At 53.6% G+C, this 21,201-nt stretch overlaps 1 protein-coding gene across 3 annotated transcripts; it reads right to left on the bottom strand.

Moving 5' to 3' along the window:
• Nucleotides 1-706: 706 nt before the first annotated feature.
• On the bottom strand, nucleotides 707-21,111 carry RASSF1 (Ras association domain family member 1). 3 transcript variants are annotated; one of them, XM_029051338.2, is made up of 6 exons: nucleotides 20,526-21,111; nucleotides 17,505-17,611; nucleotides 6,568-6,690; nucleotides 6,027-6,324; nucleotides 5,588-5,703; nucleotides 707-1,990 (listed from the first exon to the last, which is right to left on the bottom strand). In XM_029051338.2, exons 1-6 carry the CDS (start codon nucleotides 20,836-20,838, stop codon nucleotides 1,844-1,846), a joined length of 1,104 nt encoding a protein of 367 aa, XP_028907171.1. In that variant the 5' UTR covers nucleotides 20,839-21,111; the 3' UTR covers nucleotides 707-1,843. The 3 variants fall into 3 exon arrangements, with proteins under 3 accessions (XP_028907171.1, XP_028907174.1, XP_028907172.1); XM_029051341.2 differs by lacking the exon at nucleotides 17,505-17,611 and having other exon boundaries at nucleotides 20,526-20,637; XM_029051339.2 differs by lacking the exons at nucleotides 17,505-17,611; nucleotides 20,526-21,111 and adding an exon at nucleotides 13,187-13,650.
• Between the last annotated feature and the right edge of the window lie 90 nt (nucleotides 21,112-21,201).

Below are 21,201 nucleotides of genomic sequence, written 5' to 3'. Positions count from 1 at the left end.
TATTCTCAGGAGAATAAACAGGTTTTGGGGCGGAGGGGTGGGTGGACAGCCAGACGCACAATTTCCGAAAGGTTAGGGGACAATAGTGGTGTTCTGCTAAAACCTATTTGATATTGAAAGGCCACACTGACCCCAGAATCCTAGTACTTCTCTGGGAGTCTATTCCCAACCTTGGGCCAATTACTGCCCAGTCCTGTAAACAGTGATTAAGAGCATTTTGCCTCAGGAAGGTGGTAAAAAGGCACTTCTGTATGATCCAAATTAGGAGTAGGTAACCAGGAGGGGCTCCAGCATTAAAACTGTAACAAATATTGAGTCCACGACCCCCCAAAATTCCTTTTTTCCTGTTTATCAATAATATTTCCTCTCTCAGGGTGGCACCTGGAGAGTTTCCAGTCCTTTACCAGTACTGGAGAGTCAAGCAGAGGCCTACCCATTCCATTCCCAGCTTGGGCAGTAGCTAGCAAGTGGATAGCAATCTGCTACAAGTCCGAACTCACCTGTGCTGGGCAGCAGCGGCATGGGAGAGAGTCGAGGGCAGAGACTCAAGTTTACTGCGTGGAAGGAGGCGATGGTAAACCGCTTCTGTATTTTTACCAAGAGAACTCTATGAATCCACTACTGGAACGACTGCAGATGGAGGCGGGGCATTCTGGGAGAGATGCATCCATGGCGCCGCTATGGGTCAGACACGACTCGACGGCATGAGGCAAGATCAATAGTATTTATTGAACGCTTACTGTGTGCAATGCACCACATTAAGCGCTTGGGAGAATACAAGGAGTACATTTCTTAGGTAATAGGCCCCACACCCGCTGCGTCCCACAGGAAGACATTCAGCTGAGACCGATAAACATTACACACATTACATGTCATCACAACAACTACCATGAGGGAAACCCTCATTCCGGTTGGCATCCTGGGCGATCCCCTTTGCCAACCCCCACTCCCAAAGAGCACTGCAACTGCAGGAAGGGTCAAAAGCCATCAGCTGCATTGAAGCCCCTTGTCAGGAAGGGGTTCCCTCACCCTGTCATTCACTTTAAGTCATGCAATCCCATCCCACTCCTGGGGTGATCCATCGTGCTTGATCAGAGCACCCAGAAAAGCCCTGAATCCCTACCTTGAATTCCTAATGACACTCCAACCCTGGCCTGTCGTCCAAAGGAGCTCTCCTGAGACCATGTATTATCCCGAAGGATTCCAACCTGATCACTGCAACTCATTTCCCTCCACTGAACCCTCGGATTCCTCGAAGGAAACGCCTAGCCTCCAGTCACCTCTTACGGGGGCAACCAGCTCAGGTTCCTTGAGCCCCGTCCATCTCTCGCAAAACACCCCCGCATCCTAGACAGCCAGGGGTTTTTGAGTCCTTGGAGGGTGGGGGGAGTCTGCCTGCTCTTCTAGGGGTTCATACCCTCGAAACTCTGTCACGGCCTTGGCAACTAGACCAGTGAGATTCAGGGAGTTCCATTCTCCTGCCCCTCTCGTTTATCAGGGCCAGATTTTGTCACCATCCCCATGTCACTTCCCAAGACCCAGGGGCGAGGAACGCTTCTCGAAAAAGCAGCCAGCTATGGCCGCTAACCTCCGCCATCCCCCGCCAGCAGTCAGGGTCTTCGCTCAAGGATCCTTAGGCCCCTCTCATCCCACTTGGCCAGCTCCCCTGGGTCTGGGGTGGTCCTCACGCACACACACTCTTCAGGCCCTGCCACATTCATCCGGCACCCACTCTGCGCCGCCCCCGCAGCCCCCCCGCCCCCCAGTGTACTGTCCTCCATCCGCCTGGTCCGGTGGCCCCTTAGGCCTGCAAGGTACCCTGACGTGGAGGTGGAGGAAGGGCTCATCCAAGGGGGCGGGCCCCCAATGCCTCCTGCATCTTTTGACGACAATGGGAGTACTTCTGCAGGATCTGCCGCACGTGCTCTTCCTCCTCCCGCTGTAGGATGCGCAGGAAGTTATGTAGCTCTGGCATGCTGAATGCATCCCACTGAAAGAGCAAAGCACAGACTAAGTCAATAAAGGCACTCAGATGCAAATGGGGTCAGTTCTCGCTGCCCCCGCCCGGAGAGACCTGCGGCTTCTGGGTTTCCAGGAGAATGAGGAAAGACGGAGGAGGGAGGGGCAGGTTCCTAAAGGTTGGGCTGTGATTCGTGGGCTCCATTATAAGCGCTCCACCTTCTTCTCTGGCAGGAGAGGCAGCTAAGAATATGAAGCCCTGCTCCCAGTTCACAAAATAATAACAAAAACAGTAATTATGATATGTTAAGTGCTTACTATGTGCCAACCACTGCTCTAAGTGCTGGGGTAGATACAAGGTAATCAGATTGAACCCAGTCCCTGTCCCACGTGGGGCTCACAGTCTTAATCCCCATTTTACAGATGAGGTAACTGAGGCCCAGGGGAGTTTAGTGACTTGCCCAAGGTCACACAGCAGACAGGTCGTAGAACCGGGATTAGAACCCACGTCCTCTGACTCCCAAGCCATGCCACCAAGTCATGCTGCTCCTCATAGCAGCCACATAACCTTGGGCAAATTACTCCCCAGACTTTCCCATCACTGTATAGGGCACCACCATCCTTGCTGTCTCACAAGCCTGTAACCTTGGCATTATCCTTGGCTCCTCTCTGTCATTCAACTTACATATTCAATCTGTCACCAGATCCTGTCGGTCCCACCTCCACAACATCGGTAAAATCCGCCCTTTCCTCTCCGTCCAAACTGCTACCAAGTTAATATAATCACTCATCCTAGCCTGCCTGGATTCCTGCATTAGCCTCCTGGCAGTTCTCCCAGCCTCAGCGTGGCTCAGTGGAAAGAGCCCAGGCTTGGGAGTCAGAGGTCATGGGTTCGAATCCCGGCTGTGCCACTTGTCAGCTGTGTGACTGTGGGCAAGTCACTTAACTTCTCTGTGCCTCAGTTACCTCATCTGTAAAATGGGGATTAACTGTGAGCCTCACGTGGGACAACCTGATGACCCTGTATCTACCCCAGCGCTTAGAACAGTGCTCTGCACATAGTAGGCGCTTAACAAATACCAACATTTTAACTTCTCTTTGCCTCAGTTACCTCATCTGTGAAATGGTAAGGGCTTAAACACCATCATTATTATTCACTCTGCTGCCTGGATTATTTTTCTACAAAAACATTCAGGTCATGTCACCCCATTTCTCAAAAAACTCTAGTGGTTCCCCATCCACCTCCATATCAAACAAACACTCCTCATCATTGGCTTTAAAGCACTCCATCACCTTGCCCCCTCCTTCCTCACCTCACTTTTCTCCTTCTACAACTCAGCCCGCACACTTCATTCCTCTAGTGCTAACCTTCTCACTGTGCCTCAGTCTCACTTGTCTCACCGCCGACCTCTAGCCTACGTCCTGCCTCTGGCCTGGAACGCCCTCCTGCCTCAAATCCAACAGATAATGACTCTCCCCCCGTTTCAAAGCCTTACCGAAAGCCCATCTCTTCCAAGAGGCCTTCCCAGACTAAGCCCCACTTTTCCTCATCTCCAACTCCCTTCTGTGTCACCCTGACTTGCTCACTTTGCTCTTCCCCGCCTCCCAGCCCCACAGCACTTAGGTACATATCTGTAATTTTATTTATTTGCATTGATGTCTGCCTCCCCCCTCTAAACTGTAAGCTCGCCGTGGGCAGCGAATGTCACTCTTTACTGCCGTGTTGTACTTTCCCAAGCGCTTAGTACAGTGCTCTGCACAAATCCCGGCTCCGCCACTTAGCTGCGTGACTTTGGGCAAGTCACTTAACTTCTCTGTGCCTCAGTTACCTCATCTGTAAAATGGGGATTAAGACTGTGAACCCCACGTGGAACAACCTGATCACCTTGTATTCTCCCCAGCGCTTAGAACAGTGCTTTGCACATAGTAAGCGCTTAACAAATCCCATTATTACTATTATTAGTAAGCACTCAATAAATACTACTGAATGAAGGAATGACTGAAAAAAGCAAGGCGGCACTGGGACTCCTTACTGCAACTACAGGGGCAAATCTTTAAACCTGACGCCGAAACCCTTCCTGTCCCCTTCCCTTGGGCATACTGAACCACTTGAGGAATCCTGCGTCAACAGATACCTCCCACACCCAGGCATTCATTATAATGGATGTCTGGATCAGAACGATCATGTTTGGTACAGAGAGATAACAATAATAATAATAATTTTGGTATTTGTTAAGCGCTTACTATGTGCAGAGCACTGTTCTAAGCGCTGGGGTAGATACAAGGTAAGTGGGTTGTCCCACGTGGGGCTCACAGTCTTAATCCCCATTTTACAGATGAGGTAACTGAGGCTCAGAGAAGTGAAGTGACTTGCCCACAGTCACACAGCTAAGTGGCAGCGCTGGGATTCGAACCCATGACCTGTGACTCCCAAGCCCGCACTCTTTCCACTGAGCCACGCTGCTTCTCTAAAGACGCAACCTGCCGAAACCCGGGAGATCCTAAAGTCTGGTCGTAAGTCGGTACCAGTTCAGAAGACAACTGGGAGATCAGGGTATGTCCAGGGGCCTTGGGCATTTTGATTAATTGATGGTACATGTGCCCAATTTTCCTATAAAGTCTTCTCGTGAGGTCTCATATTAAGAAAACTCGCACTGTAGTACTCCTTGCTCAAGGCCCTGTGCATGCACACAGTTTAGTTCAGAAACCACGGCCCCTGGAACTCAAACAGGGTACGATTTGGTAAAGTGATCGGGCAGGAGGTGGGGAGAGAGGAGACGGCACTGCAGGCAAGGGCAACGACAGAGGTGTTGGCAGACTCAGATAAGCACACTGGCTTGGCTGAGAGCAGGGTACATGACTGGGAATGCAGCAGACGAAGGAGGTTGGGGAAGCAGCGTGGCTTAGTGGAAAGAGCAGAGGCTTGGGAGTCAGAGAACCCGGGCTCTGCCACTTGTCTGCCGTGTGACCTAGGGCAAGCCGCTTAACTTCCCTGTGCCTCAGTTACCTCATCTGTAAAATGGGGATTCAAACTGTGAGCCCCACGTGGGACAACCTGATTACCTTGTATCTACCCCAGTGCTCAGAGCAGTGCTTGGCACATAGCAAGCGCTTAACAAATAGCATTATTATTATTAAGAGGAGGGCCTGGTGGCAGATGGAGTCTTAAGTGTGATTAAGTGGCAACTGGGAGCCACTGGAGGCTTCATGGAAGGGAAGGGATGTGCAAGATGGAACAGAATCTGAATAATAATGTTGGTATTTGTTAAGCGCTTACTATGTGCAGAGCACTGTTCTAAGCGCTGGGGTAGACACAGGGGAATCAGGTTGTCCCACGTGGGGCTCACAGTCTTAATCTCCATTTTACAGATGAGGTAACTGAGGCACAGAGAAGTGAAGTGACTTGCCCACAGTCACACAGCTGACAAGTGGCAGAGTTGTGATTCGAACTCATGACCTCTGACTCCAAAGCCCGTGCTCTTTCCACTAGTACCCACGAGTACTGTGGGTAACAAGCGCTTAGTACAGTGCTCTGCACATAGTAAGCACTCAATAAATACTATTGAATGAATAACAAGGGGTGGTGCCAGGGCTAGGGACCTCCCTTCACAGCAGACGCCATACTCACGTTCACTTCCCCTGTCTCATTCTCCTTCAGGACAAAACTCAGGGTCTTGTCACTGGGCCCAGCCAGCAGGCGTAAGCGCAGGGGCTGCTCGTCGTCCTCCAGCTTCCGCAGGTACACTGCAAGGTGAAAGCAGTCACTCCCACGGACACTCGACCCCCACCCCGCAAACCGGCCCCGCTCCCAAACTCAACCGTACTCCTACCCACTCCCCCACTCCCCCGCCACCCCTAAAATACAAGAAAGCACCACCAACCTGGTTCCTCCCTCTTTTCCCACTAAGGGGCCCAGCCCAATGACTGAGAGCCAGCTACCCCAAGAGAAGCTGTCCTGTGTGCCTGTTAGTCTCTGCTGATGGTAGATTGGAAAGTTAGGTGGAGGGAAAGTTCTGGAAAACTGGGGGAGAGGAGGAGAGGGAGTGGGATCCAGGGAGAGGGCCCACCCTGATTATGGCGCTCAGCCCGCTCAAAGAGGGCGAACTTGCGGGGGTTGTCCACCACCAGGAACTTGCGGAGTAGAGCCTCTATGACCTCACGGGCTCGGGTGTGGGAGAGCACGTGCAGGTGCTTGACTGTGTCCTTGGGCAAGTAGAAGGAGGTGCGGCGCTTCACAGCCTGGCTCTTCCCAGCTGGCCGCTTGGCATCGTGCAGGGTGGGCGGCTTCTTGGTAGCGGGCACGGAAACGGGGCGCACCAACTTCAGCTGCACCTTAATGAAGCCGGTGTAGGAGCCATCTTTGTTCTGGGGAGAAGGAACAGAGGTAATGAGTACTGTACAAGCCAAGGTAGAGATGAGTGGGAGGGAGCGAGAGCGAGAGCGAGAGCGCTACGCTCTGAAAGACAGAGGCGCCAGTGAGGAATGGACAGTGTGGGGAGGAAAAGAGCCAGAGGAGGCTCAAGACCCGATCGATCCGCTGCACTTTCCTTTCCCACCCCCTCCCTGCTCCCCCCTGCCGCCTGCCTTGGCTTTGGCCTGATGACTCACCAGGCTCATGAAGAGGTTACTGTTGATCTGGCTGTTGTACTCCTTGATCTTCTGCTCAATCTCTTTTTGCGATAAGACCGGCTTCTCTTTCTCCTCCTTCTTCTCGCACTCCAATTGCTCATCCTGGGAGGGGTTAAAAAAAAAAAACCCGTTAGGAACACGGCGGCGGTCCAGCAGCTGCTTCACGCTGAAGGCAAACAGTTTGGTGGGGAACAGGCAACACTCTTGACGTACATTGGCGGCGCTCCAAGATTCTATTACCAAGACTGCCACTTCCCCTTCTCGCAGCCTTAATTTCTTCATCTAGACATTTAGAATTCCTCGCCAACTCACGACTGTCCCCCGGAAGACAGTCCGTACGAACGGACTTGGCACATAGTGAGCGCTTAACAAGTATCCCAATTATCATCATCATCTCTTTCTTCCATATCTGGCTCTCGACGGTGAAGGTTGGATTTTCCCTACGGCCCAGTGGAACCCTGAACATTACAACTTTTCCAAAATGACATTCAGCCCCAGGACGACAACAAATCCAACCCTACCCACTTCCTCTCCTGCTCCGTGGAGAAGGGAGGGGAGGGATGCTGATCTCTGAGGCCCACTTAGTTCACAATGACATCACTTAGGTTGCCCCAGGGGCCAGGTAGCACTGTCTGAATGGTTCAAGTCAGTAATTGAGGCCAGCAAGGAGTTGAGGCCAGGGGAGTTAGGGTGTAGGGTGTGTGTGTGCGTGCCACATGAGGATGCGTTTTGAATCAAGTCATTTTTCTCACTGGCCTGCCCAATCCCAACCCCCGGCTAGGTGAGCTCACCTCCCCGAGGCTGGCATCCTTCCACACCCTGATGATCTCACTGCTGAGCTACAAGTGGGAGATGAACAACTGGGAGAGATTCCTTAAAGGTAGGGCAAGGTGTGTCCCTTACGATGAAAGCAAACCAAAGTTCACTCGGCAACCCTCCCTGGGAAAGAAGCAATGTCGAAGGGTGGTGGCCTTCTGACGCACTTCGGGGCTTGGGGGTGGGAAGCAGGTGGCCACTATCCTGTTATTAACGCTGAAAGCAGGGGAGGGAGAGGAGGCGTGGACCCCGGCCGCTTCTGGGATAGCAGTGACTAGGGGTGCAGCGGTGTGAATCATCTAGCCAGAGGAGGGCAGCCTCCTGACATGCATTACAAGCATTTCTTCATCTCAATTACTGGAAAGCAGACTTAAACCTAGCCACTGTCCAGAGGACCAACATCCCACATTTGACAAAAGAATGCTTCAAGGGACCAGAGAGAAAGCTGGGAGGAGTAATGATTTCCTGGGAGGGGAGGGAAAAGTAGGGTGGGGCCGGGGGGAGAAATCAGGATCCTCTTCCAGTCAAAGAGCTATTCCAACTCCCCAGGTTCCTGCTCGCCACTAAGTAGGTGGGTAGCACACCAGATGAATAGCGCTTAGTCCCTCCCCACACTCGCCAAAGCTTTGGGCACCAGATGTAGTTTTCTCCTTTCCCGTCCTCCAGAGCCTGGAGCAAGAGCCTGGAGTCTACCCAGCCAATCCCTGTCCACTAACAGCTAGTCAGCCAGTTCCTCCTTTCCTTCAGCACCGCTGGTGCTTTTTAAAATCAGAAGGGTGGAGATCTGGGCAGAAACGAGAGTGTGCACTGAATTAGCCTTCACCAAGCTTTCTTGCACTTGGTTGCATCAGTCTTATTTCCTGTTGACATCAGACCCTGGCCATATGGCAGGGTTGGGGGGAGCTACCAGGGAGAGCTGAGATCACCAAGAGCCAATGTCAGCCTGGGCCACAAGGGAATCCTGGGAACCACCTCCCTTCCCGTCCCTCAGAGAGCCCCACGATCGAATCGGGTCAGCTCGGCTCACAGCAGCACCGCTAGGGCCCAGCATTAAGGGCAGCCAGACTCCCACAGGGGAATACTGCATGGTGACAACTGCCAGGCAGTCCCTTAACTTGCAGACCAAGAGTACTCACCTCCAGCTCAGAGTGGGGTGGGGGAAGGTCTAGAGCTGTTGACTCTAGAGCTGACTGAAAAGGACTAGAGGGGGCCCGAGCAGGGCTGCTCCGATTTAGGGTCAAATATACCACACTGGGCTTTGCAATTACTGTGGTTTACGGGACGCTCCACCCCCTTCACATCCTGTTTCCAATTGTATTTTTACAAAAAAGCTGGACTCGGCCCCAGAAGCGGCTCCCTTTTAGGGGTGAAAAAAACAAGTGTGTAAGAGTGTGTGTGCGCGTGCACACGCACGTGTGTGTATATGAGGGGGAGGGGCATTACTGTTCAATTACTGCCCAAGAATTCCCAGGAGGTCATTTTGGCAAACGTTGAATGAATGAATGAATGAACATAGAACTGCATTTGCCTCAGGCTTCAAGAAGCAGGAGAGAGTACCATGTGTCGATCCTCTAAGATTGGGTGTTATGGGATGAACTAGTAAGAAGAAACTGGGGAGAGGAAAAGGGAGAGGGAGCGAGAGCGAGAGAGAGAGAGAGAGAGAGAGAGAGAGAGAGAATTGTCCAAGGGTTGTCCAAGATACCAAATGCAAGTTGGGGGATTCTCAGAAAAAGAAGGCAGGAAGCAGCGAGGACAGAATGTAATGCCAGGCTTGCTTAGAGTAGAATTCTAAGATTAGAGGCAGGAGACAGCAGCATCCTGTTTTACAGAACAAAGGAAACTTTCTTAACTGTTCAGTTAAGCGCCGCAGGGGCAGACTTTCCTAGGATAGCAGCACTAATTCACCTTCTCTCTGACAGCAAACACCTCAGAGCAAAACCCTACCCATCCTCCCTGATGTTGCTAACCCCAAGAATGGGGAACGCTTCTTTTCTACATTAGCCTCGCCTGCACTGTGGCATCCCATAGAAAATAGTGAGAAGATCAGTGATTGGCCTGCCACTGCTAAAATTCTCTCCCTGGGCATCGACTTCTGTTGTTAGGAACAGAGAACAATCCTGGATCGGGGTTTCTTTCCATGAGCCTGGTTCATCTGGGGATTCCCTTGAGCCGAAAGAACTCAGACTGGTCCGAATGCCCAACCAATCAATCAGTCGTATTCACCGGGCGCTTATTGTGCAGAGCATGGTACTAAGAGCTCAGGATCAGCTATCAATGGGCACAGGCTTCTCCCCTGCATCTTTCCCTTCTTCACCCCCGAAGTTCCAGGCCAGGCCCATCCCAACTCGAACCCAAAGAGTTTGGGATCCTCTCAGAGAACAGGGGTTGTATATATCAGCTTGCAAATTCTGGCTTCTGTACAGGAACTCAGTCTGGTTACATCATCGGGAGCCGGAAACAGCAATCGGATCAGTGATTCGTTCACCGTTTCTGTTCCTGAAACTCAATCAGAATTAGCTCTGAAAGACTTTTCCCTTCTCATGAGCCCCAGTTCAGAGGTCATTGTTCCTTGGATTAACAGATTTTTTTTTCTTCCTTTCTCACACTCTTTCTGGAGTTCCCTACTCTCTCCTCAGCTGCAGTTGGCTGTTTGGTACTGGGGCTTGGGAGTCATTTTGCTGGATTGGCTGGAACAATTCTGTGGTTCTCTTCTTTCCACATTGGAAAATGGTGAAAACTTAGACACTGGGTAATGAGGGTCCCAGAGACACTTGCTGATTCACTTTGGACTAGATCTTTTGCTTTATATAAGATGAAGTGACTGGTTCTTTCCATAAATGCTATAAGATCTTCTAGTGAAGAAGATCAGTAGTCTAGTGTCTTGACTATTGGAAACTTTGTTCTTCACCTAGTTCTGTCGCCAAATTTCCATTGAACCCATTACTTTTAACCATATATCTGGGAAAAAAAAGTACTGTTTTCCACAACAGAAATGCTTAGAAATAGTCCCTGAAAGAACTGACCTCACAGTAGCCTTCTGGGACTCAGGATTTAACCATGCCTCTCAACCTGGACTTTCTTGGCCTTTTTACTATGAGCTAGGCACTGTACTAAGCGCTGCAGTAGATATAGAGAAGCAGCATGGCTCAGTGGAAAGAGCATGGGCTTGGGAGCCAGGGGTCGTGGGTTCTAATCCCAGATCCGCCACTTGTCAGCTGTGTGACTTTGGGCAAGTCACTTAACTTCCCTGTGCCTCAGTTCCCTCATCTGTAAAATGGGGATGAAGACTGTGAGCCCCACGTGGGCCAACCTGATTACCTTATATCTACCCCAGCGCTAAGAACAGTGCTTGGCACATATTAAGCGCTTGACAAATATCAACATTATTATTATATAAGCTAATTAGGTTGGACCAAGTCCATGTCCTATATGGGGCTCACAGTATTAATGCCCATTTTACAGTAGAAGGAACTGAGGCACAGAGAAGTGACTTGCCCAAGGTCACATAACAGACAGGTGATGGAAGCAGCATTAGAACCCATCCTTTTGACTCCCAGACCTGAGCTCTAACCACTGGGCACGCTATTTTTCACTTGCTGCCTTTGGTCATAGGCCAATGCACAGGCATGACCCGATTCGGGGAAAAAGTGGACATCCGCGGCTTCGCTCTAGCTTTTTCAACCACCACCTTGGAATTTTCCTTATATGAGATATCAATCGTAGCCCTTTAACTGGAGCCCAGCAACTAATAGCCAGAAAAACAACTTGCAGCCTAGCCGACGTGCTCCCGTCCTGATCTACATCTCTACTTTCGCCTCTCCCTTACTCTGCCGCCTACCCTGATCTGCATCTCTACTCCCGGCTCTCCCTTACTTTTTCCGATGCATTCTTCTCTCTGTATGCCTTACATTCTTCTCCCTACATTTCTCAGTCCCATCCTCTCTCAGCTTTCTCCCCCCTTCCTGTTCCTCACTCTTTCCTTGTCTCTTGGGACCCAGGCGGGTTGCGTTACAACAGCACTGTCAGCCTTAGTCACAGATGAATAAGCATGTCTGCTCCTAGAGCCACGTCCTCAGGGTCTACTTCTCCTAGGCCACCAGGGCCTCTCCATTACATCCACATGAGGGACATCGGATGGCTGGTCTTGTGCGTGTGTGTTGGGGGTGGGGGAGAAGAGAGAGAATGGGACTGCTTTCAAGCTTCAGAATTCGAGGTCTCCTGGCAGAGCAAACAAAAGATTGCCATCACTCCCCTACTTTAAATCAGGGTTTCACTCTGCCCACACCACCCAACGAGGCCACCGACTCCTCCCTCCAGCCCCGGTCTTTAGCCGCCAAGCCATAACCAGTTCCTCCTACTCCTCCAGTGGCCGATTCCCATGTTCGGAGGCCAGCTAAGATCCTTATGTGACCTTGATGACGCAATTAACTGGCTGTTCTAGTTAAGTTTTAGGCAGCGGTGAGTCCAAGATTTGGACAAAAAGGATCAAAGCGGGGATCAAAGAGGGCAACTGACTGTCTGGTTAGGGAAAGAATTAAGGAAGGCATCAATAACTTCAAAACCGGCAGCTGCTGTGTCAAGTTGAAAGAAGGGTGGTGCTGCTGAAGCTATGAGCGCGGATGATCATCAAAACGCCAGGGTTTATCCGTCTGCCGCAGTCGTACGCCAACACTATTTCTCCAGAGGGTCCTTCAACACCTGAGGCCCCGTAGACACTCTCCAATCCCCGATTCCTAATGGGGGTCCTCTATTTCCTGCCATTTCTGGAAAGTTTCAGTAAAACCCAGGAATGCAAAATGTCCACCCCAATCCTAAAGGGCATCCCGGTGGGGGATGATACAAGACACGTTCAAAATACACAAATCCTGGCGCCTGAGGGTGGGAAGCTTGAAAGTTGGGGACAGCGTCTACAGCGTGGTGCCCGGGTAGAGGCAGATGGCCCTTCTAGGGCCAGTGGCAGAAGGCTCCGCAGAAAAAGCCTGCAAGATTCCCGAAGAGGAATCGGGGACCACCTAAGGGGTCACCGAGACCCTTTAAGAGAAGCAGCGTGGCTCAGCGGAAAGAGCACGGGTTTAGGAGTCAGGGGTCATGGGTTCTAATCCCGGTTCCGCCACTTGTCGGCCGTGTGACTTTGGGCAAGTCACTTCCCTAGGCCTCGGTTCCCCCATCTGTAAAATGGGGATGAAGACTGTGAGCCCCACGTGGGACAACCCGACGACCCTGTATCTACCCCAGCGCTTAGAACAGTGCTCGGCGCATAGTAAGCGCTTAACAAATACCAACATCATTATTATTATTAAAGGGGAGAAGGGTCACGTGTGACAAGGTGGGCTCAGCGTTCGGCACAATGCGAATCTGTTCCCGAACAGCAACTTTCTCTCCTGCCTGATAGCTCTGCCAGCCTGCGTGGCAAAGCAAAATCCCCGAGGGGAGGGCCGGGCAGCAGCTGGCGAGCCTACGCTGGTGACATGTGGCGAAAGGGTCCCCGTCCCCCGGAGGGTCCGGGAAGAGTCGGTCGGATCCCGGGGCGGCTCCAGCAGGGGGGAGCGAAGGGCAGGGCACGGCGGTCAGCCCCGGCCTCCCATCCCCCTTTCCGGGCGGAGCGAGAGGCAGGAAGCGGAGGGGAGAGGGAGGAGCAGGAATTTCCCTGTCGGCCGCCCGGACCCGGCGGCTTAACCCTTCGGCCGCCGGGGACGGGCTTGGGGGGGGGGGGGGGGGGGGGGGGGCCTTCAGTCTCCAGTTCGCCGGCCCCCCCTCCCTTTCCCGGGCCCTCCCGCCTCACCTGGTCGCGGCGGGGCTTGCGAGCGAGCGAGGTGCGGGCGGTGAAGTACTGCTCGAGCTCCGAGTCCGAGTCCTCCTGGCTGCAGTAGCCGCTGCTGGTGGTGCTGCTCCAGGTCATTTCGAAAGACGGGGTGCCCACGTCTGCCTCGCTCATTCCTAACTCCCCCCTCACACTCCTCTCCCCCGAGCGGGCCGCCGCGAACCTTCTTGGGGAGCGGGCGGGCTTGCGCCGGACGGGGCTCGAGCCGAAGGGCGCGCGCGCCCCGACTTGGCCGCGTTCCTTCCGGGGTGCCAGCCGGCTCCCGGGCCTCGCTTGAATGTGTGTGGGGGGGTGTGGCGGTCAGTCGTTCCGTCTGCCGGTCGGGCCGGGGAGAGTGCCGCGAAGCGTGGAGAGCACTTCTCGCAAGCCGGCAGCCGTTAGGATTGAAACGTCGACAGCCGGCTCTCCAGCGCCCACCTGATTGGGGGAGGAGCGGCGGCGGGGAAGGGCTTCGCATCCGGGATCCACCCACTTCAAGGCCTCCGCCCGCTTAACGCTGACTTCATCCCCTCGGCAGCTCGGCGCGCGCGCGCGCGGGAGGCAGGGAGGGCTGCTGTGCGCGAGGGGGAGGGAGGCTGTGCGCGCGCGGGAGGCAGGGAGGGCTGCTGTGCGCGAGGGGGAGGGAGGCTGTGTGCGCGCGGGAGGCAGGGAGGGCTGCTATGCCCGTGCGCCGGGGCGGGGGGGGGGGGGGGTGGGGGCGAGGAGAAGATTAGGCCGGGAGAAGCGACTGGGCGGGGCGGGAGGAGGGAGAATCACCAAACACCTATCGACAAGACGACAAGAGGGGGTTTGTGCCCACATGGAGGGCTTGCGGATAATAATAATAATAATGTTGGTATTTGTCATCAGGTTGTCCCACGTGAGGCTCACAGTCTTCATCCCCATTTTACAGATGAGGGAACTGAGGCCCAGAGAAGTGAAGTGACTTGCCCACAGTCACACAGCTGACAGGTGGCAGAGTCGGGATGCACCCGACTGGAAGGATGCGTGCACAAATAATCATCATCACGATCGTGGTATTTGTAAAGTGCTGGCTAGGTGCCAGACACTGTAATAATAATAATAATAATAATAATGGCATTTGTGAAGCGCTTACTATGTGCCAAGCACTGTTCTAAGCGCTGGGGGGGGGGTACAAGGTAATCAGGTTGTCTACATGATTCTATTTATTGCTATTGTTCTTGTCTGTCCGTCTCCCCCAATGAGAACGTAAGCCCGTCAAAGGGCAGGGACTGTCTCTATCTGTTACCGATCTGTACATTCCAAGCACTTAGTACAGTGCTCTGCACATAGTAAGCGCTCAATAAAGACTATTGAATGAATGAATGAATGGGGCTCGTAGTCTTCATCCCCATTGTCCAGATGAGGTAACTGAGGCACAATGAAGTGACTGGCCCAAAGTCACACAGTTGACAAGCGGCGGAGCCGGGATTAGAACCCATGATCTCTGACTCCCAAGCCCAGGCTCTTTCCACTGAGCCACGCTGCTTCTCATATACTCATGTACTGTGCACAAGGGTGGATACGAGCAAATCAGGTCCCCCCCTTTTAGACGGTGTGCCCGTTGTTGGGCAGGGATTGATTCTATCTGTTGCCGAATTGTACATTCCAAGCGCTGAGCGCAGGGCTCTGCACACAATAACCGCTCAATACATACGATCGCATGAATGAATGAATGAATGATGAGGTTGGCCACAGTCCTTGTCCCACGTGGGGGTCACACAGTTTCAATCCCCATTTTACAGATGATGTAACTGAGGCACAGAGAAGTAAGGCGACTCGCCTTAGGTCACGCAGCAAAGTGGCAGAGCCAGCTTTAGAAGCCACAACCTTCTGACTCTCAGGCCTGTGCTCTATCCACTACACCACGCCGCTTCTCCATTATGCCACGCTGCATGGATATGAGCGTGCATGGGTGTATATGATGCCGTAGCAGTATAAGCACGCTCTTGACCGTGGGAGCCAAGAGGCCATTTAACCCGCTCCCTCCCAGACAGAAGGTAAACAGACATCTATATCTGTCAGGAACTGAACTATTTGAGTAGAACCTCTCCTCCACTTTCCCTTGCCCCCTGGCAGGTTCAAGTCACAGATTCACCCAGGTCCCATCTCACCCACCAAACCCCCAAGCAATGCCAAAGTCTTCCCCATTACCCTGGCTCATGGGCTTCAGAGGTTATGGGTAGGAAGGGTTTTGAGGCTGGAGCACCTACTGGCCTTCCCACCAGAGAGTCCTGAGGCGACGGCTAGCGTGGTGTGGGAGAATTGGGCTGGGCTCAATTCCTCCCTACGCTCTCTGTGCTACTCTTGGCTACACTTGGCTCCGGGCTGAATCCTGATGCCACCCGGACAAGTGGCACGTCACTCTCTCACACCAGAAACCTGGCTCAGGACAAGGATGAGGAGGAAATCCGTCCTTTCCTCTCCATCCAAACTGCTATTACGTTAATAGAGTCACGTACCCTCTCCCGCCTTGATTACTGTATCAACCTCCTAGGCTCCTGTCTCTCCCCACTCCGGGCCATACTTCTCTCTGCTGCCCAGATCATTTTTCTACAAAAACGTTCAGGACATGTTTCCCCATTCCTCAAAAAACTCCAGGGGTTGTCCATCCACCTCCGCATCACACAGAAACTCCTCACCATTGACTTTGAAGCACTCCATCACCTAGCCCCCTCCTACCCCACCTCGCTTCTCTCCTTCTACAACCCAGCCCACATGCTTCACTCCTCTAGTGCTAACCTTCTCACTGTGCCTCGATCTCACCTGTCTCGCCGCTGACCTCTTGCCCACGTCGTGCTTCTGGCCTCGGACGCCCTCCCTCCTCAAATCCGACAATTACTGTCCCCCTCCCTTCAAAGTCTTATTGAAGGCACATCTCCTCCAAGAGGCCTTCCCAGACTAAGTCCCATTTTCCCTCATCTCCCATTCCCTTCTGCGTCACCCTGATTTGCTTCCTTTGCTCTTCCCCCTTCCAGCCCCACAGCACTTACGTACATATCTGTAATTGATTTACATTACTGTCTTTCTCCCCCTCTAGACTGTAAGTCTGTTGTGGGCATGGACTGTGTCTGTTTACTGTTATATTATACTCTCCCAAGGGCTTAGTACAGTGCTCCGCACACAGTAAGCACTCAATAAATACAAGTGAATGAATGGAATGAAAGGGTGTAGGCCAATATGTTGCTTTCACTCTCATAGTCCACAGAGGTCGGAGAAATGCCTGGCCCCCACCCCAAAAGAAAACTCATCCCCTCAGCTATTGAGGTCTCATGGGGTAACAGAATGTTCAACCTGGTCCTCTGAGGAGCATGGGGAGAACGGACCAGGCACCCTGCTTAGGAAAGCACTTATGTACATATCTCTGATTTTGTTTATCTCTTTGCTCTTCCTCCCTCCCAGCCCAAAGCACTTCTGTACATAACTGTCATTTTATTTGTATTGATGTCTCCCCCACTCTAGACTGTGAGCTCGTTGTTGTATTGTACTTTCCCAAGAGGTTAGTACAGTGCTCTGCACACAGTAAGTGCTCAATAAATACAAATGAATGACTGACTGAATGAATGAAAGCCCTGCACCGCAAACTTCTCCCTTCTCTGTCCTGAGTCCCAAGATCTGATCAAACACCTGAGTAAGGGCAGGCCTGAGTCCCACCATCCTACAGTGCGTCCATCCCATCCTTCTTTCCCACCATAGCTGCTGGAGGCGGCGACTGTGTGTGGATGAATATACGTGTGTACCTAAGGGAGAAGGCATCCTGGCCGGAGAATCGTACATTTTGATTCAAAGACTATCTAATGCAAAGATTATGGGGCTCCTACTCCAACCCCAGACCCCAAGCGTTCCTCTCCTGAAATTAGGAGCCTCCAAACGTAAGCCTGAGCTATAATAATAATAATGATGGTATCCGTTAAGCGCTTACCCTGTGCCAAGCACTGTACTAAGCACTGGGGTGGATTACAAGCAAACCGGGTTGGACACAATCCCTGTCCCATGTGGGGCTCACAGTCTCAATCCCCATTTCACAGATGAGGTAACTGAGGCACAGAGAAGTGAAGTGACTTGCCCAAGGTCACACAACAGACACGTGGCGGAGCCGGGATTAGAACCCATGACCTTCTGACTCCCAGGCCCGTGCTCTGTCCACTACGCCATGCTGCTTCTCTGCTCCGCTGCTGCTACGTTAGAGAGTCCCCATGTCCCTCTTGTCTCTCATCCCCTGAGTGGGTAGCCTCACTCACCCTCCCCTGCCCACTGCCCACCATGAAGGTGCCCATACCACATTGGTATCTCTCTCCAGTGCAGGCTCAGAGCCCGGGTCCCAGGAGCCACAGCAGTCCAGACGGATCAGGGCACGGCAGCGATAGTGGCACGTGAACTTGCAGTCTGGGGAAAGGGGGAAGCAGCACTAAGGCAAACAGCATCCTCCATGGCCAAAGCATGGACATGGGATCCCAACCCAGCTCTGAGTTCAAAGCTCTGATGTGCTTCCCTGGTGAACTTGGCGGGAATACTGCTTGGGAACCAACTGAGCCTAGGAAGGATTAGAAGAGAGAAGGGAGAGAAAGAGGGGAGGGTGCCACAAGTATACACATACAAACACACCCACACCCACACACTCTAAATCTGGCTTCCTTCCTGTCCACTGCATATCGGGATCTTAGCGCAATGAGGACCGGTTGCAATTTTGACACGTTGATAAGTTGACCCAGGGACAAGATCTCTGTCCGACTGCTCTGAGGGTTCCAGACCTCATGTCTTCCCCCTGACTCAACCACCCTATATTTGGGGGTTTCGCTTTCTAAATTTCCCTTATCCTTCACTCCATTTCCCCATTCCTCATACTCTAATCTCCCCTCTCCTCTCAGAGAGGCCCCTAGAGTATGGGGTTGGGAGCTGGGGGAGGAGGGGAGTTTGAATCCTGGAACGGGACCCTCCAGTGGATGGCTGGAAGAAATATGGAGGAAGGGAGCTAGGAAGGGTGGGTGGCCCGCTAGACTCTTTTACTCTCCAGGTCAACTGCTCACCATGTTATTGGCACAAACAATGAGCTTGACGACCCGGTTGGCCAGAAACAAAATTTTAGAGGGATTGGGGAAAGACTGCATCAAATTAGGCTAATACAAGCACACTTACACCCATGCTCACGCAAATACTGACATTACACATCCTGGCACAGACGCACAAAAGGACACGCACATTTACACCACTGATACCTACATACCCAGCCACGGGACCAGCTAAGCACCCCAAATAAGGGCCTGTATCCAACACATATCCTTGAAATGGGCCCTTTTGGAGGCCTCGGGGGCCTTCCCTGCAGTCTGTCCTGGGCACCCATTACCTGCACAATCCTGAACTAGGTGCTGTGTGAGGAGTGACAGGGGAAGAAGAAATGGTCCCTGCCATAGTCTAATGAAAGAGGCACGAGAGACCCGCCCCCCCACCCCAACTCAAGCAAAAATAATATTTCTACCAAATGAGATGACCACAACCTAAGTGATAGAAACATATAAACAATTTAGTACAGAGATTTATGTAAGGGCTGAGGGAGACTGGTGTGATCCAAGCTACAGTGGATTAGTCTGAGAAGACTTCAAAAAGCAGTTGAGCTTTGAAAACAATTTTAAAGGAAGGAAAGGACATAGTTTGGTGAAGAGAAGAGGGGAGGGCACGCTAGATGGGGGAACGGTGGATGGAAAAATGAAAGTGTCTATTGTGGGAAGCTGATGAGCAGGTTGGTTTGGTAGGGATTGAGAGTGAATGCAGACTGGGGAGGTGTAATAACGGCAGGTATTAGGTATTAACGTAGGACCTAGAAGTCGATGCGACTTTTAGCCTGTTTAGGATTAGGCAAAGGGGGATGGGCATGATTAAACTGAGAGCTGAGGAAGCCGCAAGGTAGACTGGAGTGGGGAGAGGAGAGGCTGAAGTCAGGCGTTTGACCAGGAGTCAGGCAACAAGGCTTCTGTTTTTGTCTTTGGGTTTTTTTTTATGGTATTTTTTAAGTATTTACTATGTGCCAGACACTGTATTAAGCACTGGGGTAGATGCGAGCTAATCAGGTTGGGCACAGCCCATGTCCCAGATGGGGCTCGCAGTCTAACTCCCCATTTGCCAGCCGAGGGAACCGAGGCCCGGAGAAGTGAAGCGACTCGCCCAAGGTCACACGGCAGACGAGTGGAGGAGCAGGGATTAGAAACCAGGTCCTTTGGATTCCCCGACCTGTGCTCTATCCACCGGGCCACAGTACTTAGTGTGCGAGCACGTGCGTGGGACCGAGAGGCCCCGGCGGGAGAGCGAATGCGGGTTCACTCCCCGGCGGCACCGGACCAAGGCAGCGTTTGTGGAAATGAAGAGGGAGGGGGCGGACCGAGGAATGGACCAGGGGAGAGAATCGGCAGGATTTAGCGATCGATCGGATAGGTGGGCAGTAGGTGGAGAGAGGAATAAAAACAGCAGGCCTCTCTCGCCGCATTTGCGTGGTTTCGTGTCGCACACGTAAGGATGTACTCGCTCTGACAGAAACACGCGTATCGACACCCGGATACGAATCGGATGTCCCTGCACAATCCTATACTGGACGCTACGAGGAAACACGGAGGGAAAAATCCCTGGTCCTTGCCCTCTGAGAATCTGCCATCGAGAGATGTGCCTTCTCTTTCGCTTACATGCTCACGCCGACTCACACTGACATGCGTATTCTCCACCACGCACCCTCTTACGCATACGTGCACGGCATACAAATGAACACCTAAACACTAACACCCGCAGGAGGCCCCTGGGTTGCTCACGTGCTGCACCTCGCTTAACGGTCGTCATCGGCGGTCTCTACTGAACCCTTACTATGTGCTGAACTCCGCGCTGAGTGTTTCTCTCTCACCACCGATCCGTCCAACACGCACACACTTGCACTCATTCCAACTCGGGGGTCCTCCACTCAGTCGGGGCCGGGGCTGTGACCGTGCCCGCTGTGAAGCGTCCGGCCTGCTTCTCCCGAGCAGGGCTTGGCCTGCTTCTTCCGTGTAGGACTTGGCCCGCTTCTCCCGAGCAGGGCTTGGCCTGCTTCTTCCGTGTAGGACTTGGCCCGCTTCTCCCGTGCAGGGCTTGGCCCGCTTCTCCCGTGCAGGGCTTGGCCCGCTTCTCCCGAGCAGGGCTTGGCCTGCATCACCCGGGCACAAGGCCCGTGTCCACCCGTCACCTCTCTCTTACCCGCGGCCCCCAGGGTCAGGCTGGGAGGGGGAGAGGGAAGGGGGTCCCGCTAGGGTCCCCGAGTCCCCTCCCCGCCCCCGGTACTCACGGGTGCACTGCAGTCCCTTGCGGATGACGCCCCAGATGAAGTCCCCGCAGAAGTCGCACCAAGTTTGGGTGCCGGGCCCCGACGGGCGGAAAGAGTGGCCGCGGCCCGGGCCCGCCGTCAGCCGGGGGTCGCCATGGCCCCCCGGCAGGCGGACCTGGCCCCCGCTGCTCAGCAGGTCCAGAGCGCGGCCCGGGGCGATGCGCAGCGCGTTGGCCCGCTCCAGGCGTCCGGGGCCCCGCGGCCCCCGGCCCAGCTCGGCCCGTCGCTCCGGGGCCAGCTCTCGCAGCTCGATCAGCTCCGGCTCCGTCGACATCGCGCTCCGTCAGTCGGAATCGTCCATGCCTGGGGCTGCCTGGCCCTCCCCGCCGGGCTCTCCCTCCGTCCGCCCTTTGCCCCGACTCCGCTCGGTCCTGGGAGAGCGGATGCCCGGAACGGCCGCGGCGGAGGAGCCAGATCGGCCAGAGGAATCTCCCCTTTCCCCCGGGGTCGGGCCCGAGCTGAGCCCGGAGGCGGGGGGCGACCTGCAGCTCCCGCCTCCTTTCGGAGGGTCCCGGGCCGGGATCCGAGGAGCGGGGCGGGGCCCGAGCCTAGGCGGGGCAACCCGCCCCGACGGGCCGAGGAGAAACGGCCCGGGGCCTCCCGAGCTGTGGAGTGAGTGGGGACGGTCGGGGCCGGG

The sequence above is a fragment of the Ornithorhynchus anatinus genome, chromosome X1 (assembly GCF_004115215.2).
Source record: "Ornithorhynchus anatinus isolate Pmale09 chromosome X1, mOrnAna1.pri.v4, whole genome shotgun sequence".
NCBI classification, from domain to species: domain Eukaryota; kingdom Metazoa; phylum Chordata; class Mammalia; order Monotremata; family Ornithorhynchidae; genus Ornithorhynchus; species Ornithorhynchus anatinus.
Note: the sequence above shows the minus strand (reverse complement) of the source record. Positions and strands in the feature narration are given on the sequence as shown.

Bases quoted from the DNA above. Each gene is read 5' to 3' on its own strand.
- RASSF1 (XM_029051338.2), bottom strand. From the start codon at position 20,838: ATGTCGACGGAGCCGGAGCTGATCGAGCTGCGAGAGCTGGCCCCGGAG. The intron at 6,325-6,567 runs GTGAGTCATCAG...CCTTCTCCCCAG, and splicing joins GTAACCTCTTCATGAGCCTG to AACAAAGATGGCTCCTACAC. The intron at 5,704-6,026 runs GTGGGCCCTCTC...TTCACCTTGCAG, and splicing joins GGCTGAGCGCCATAATCAGG to TGTACCTGCGGAAGCTGGAG.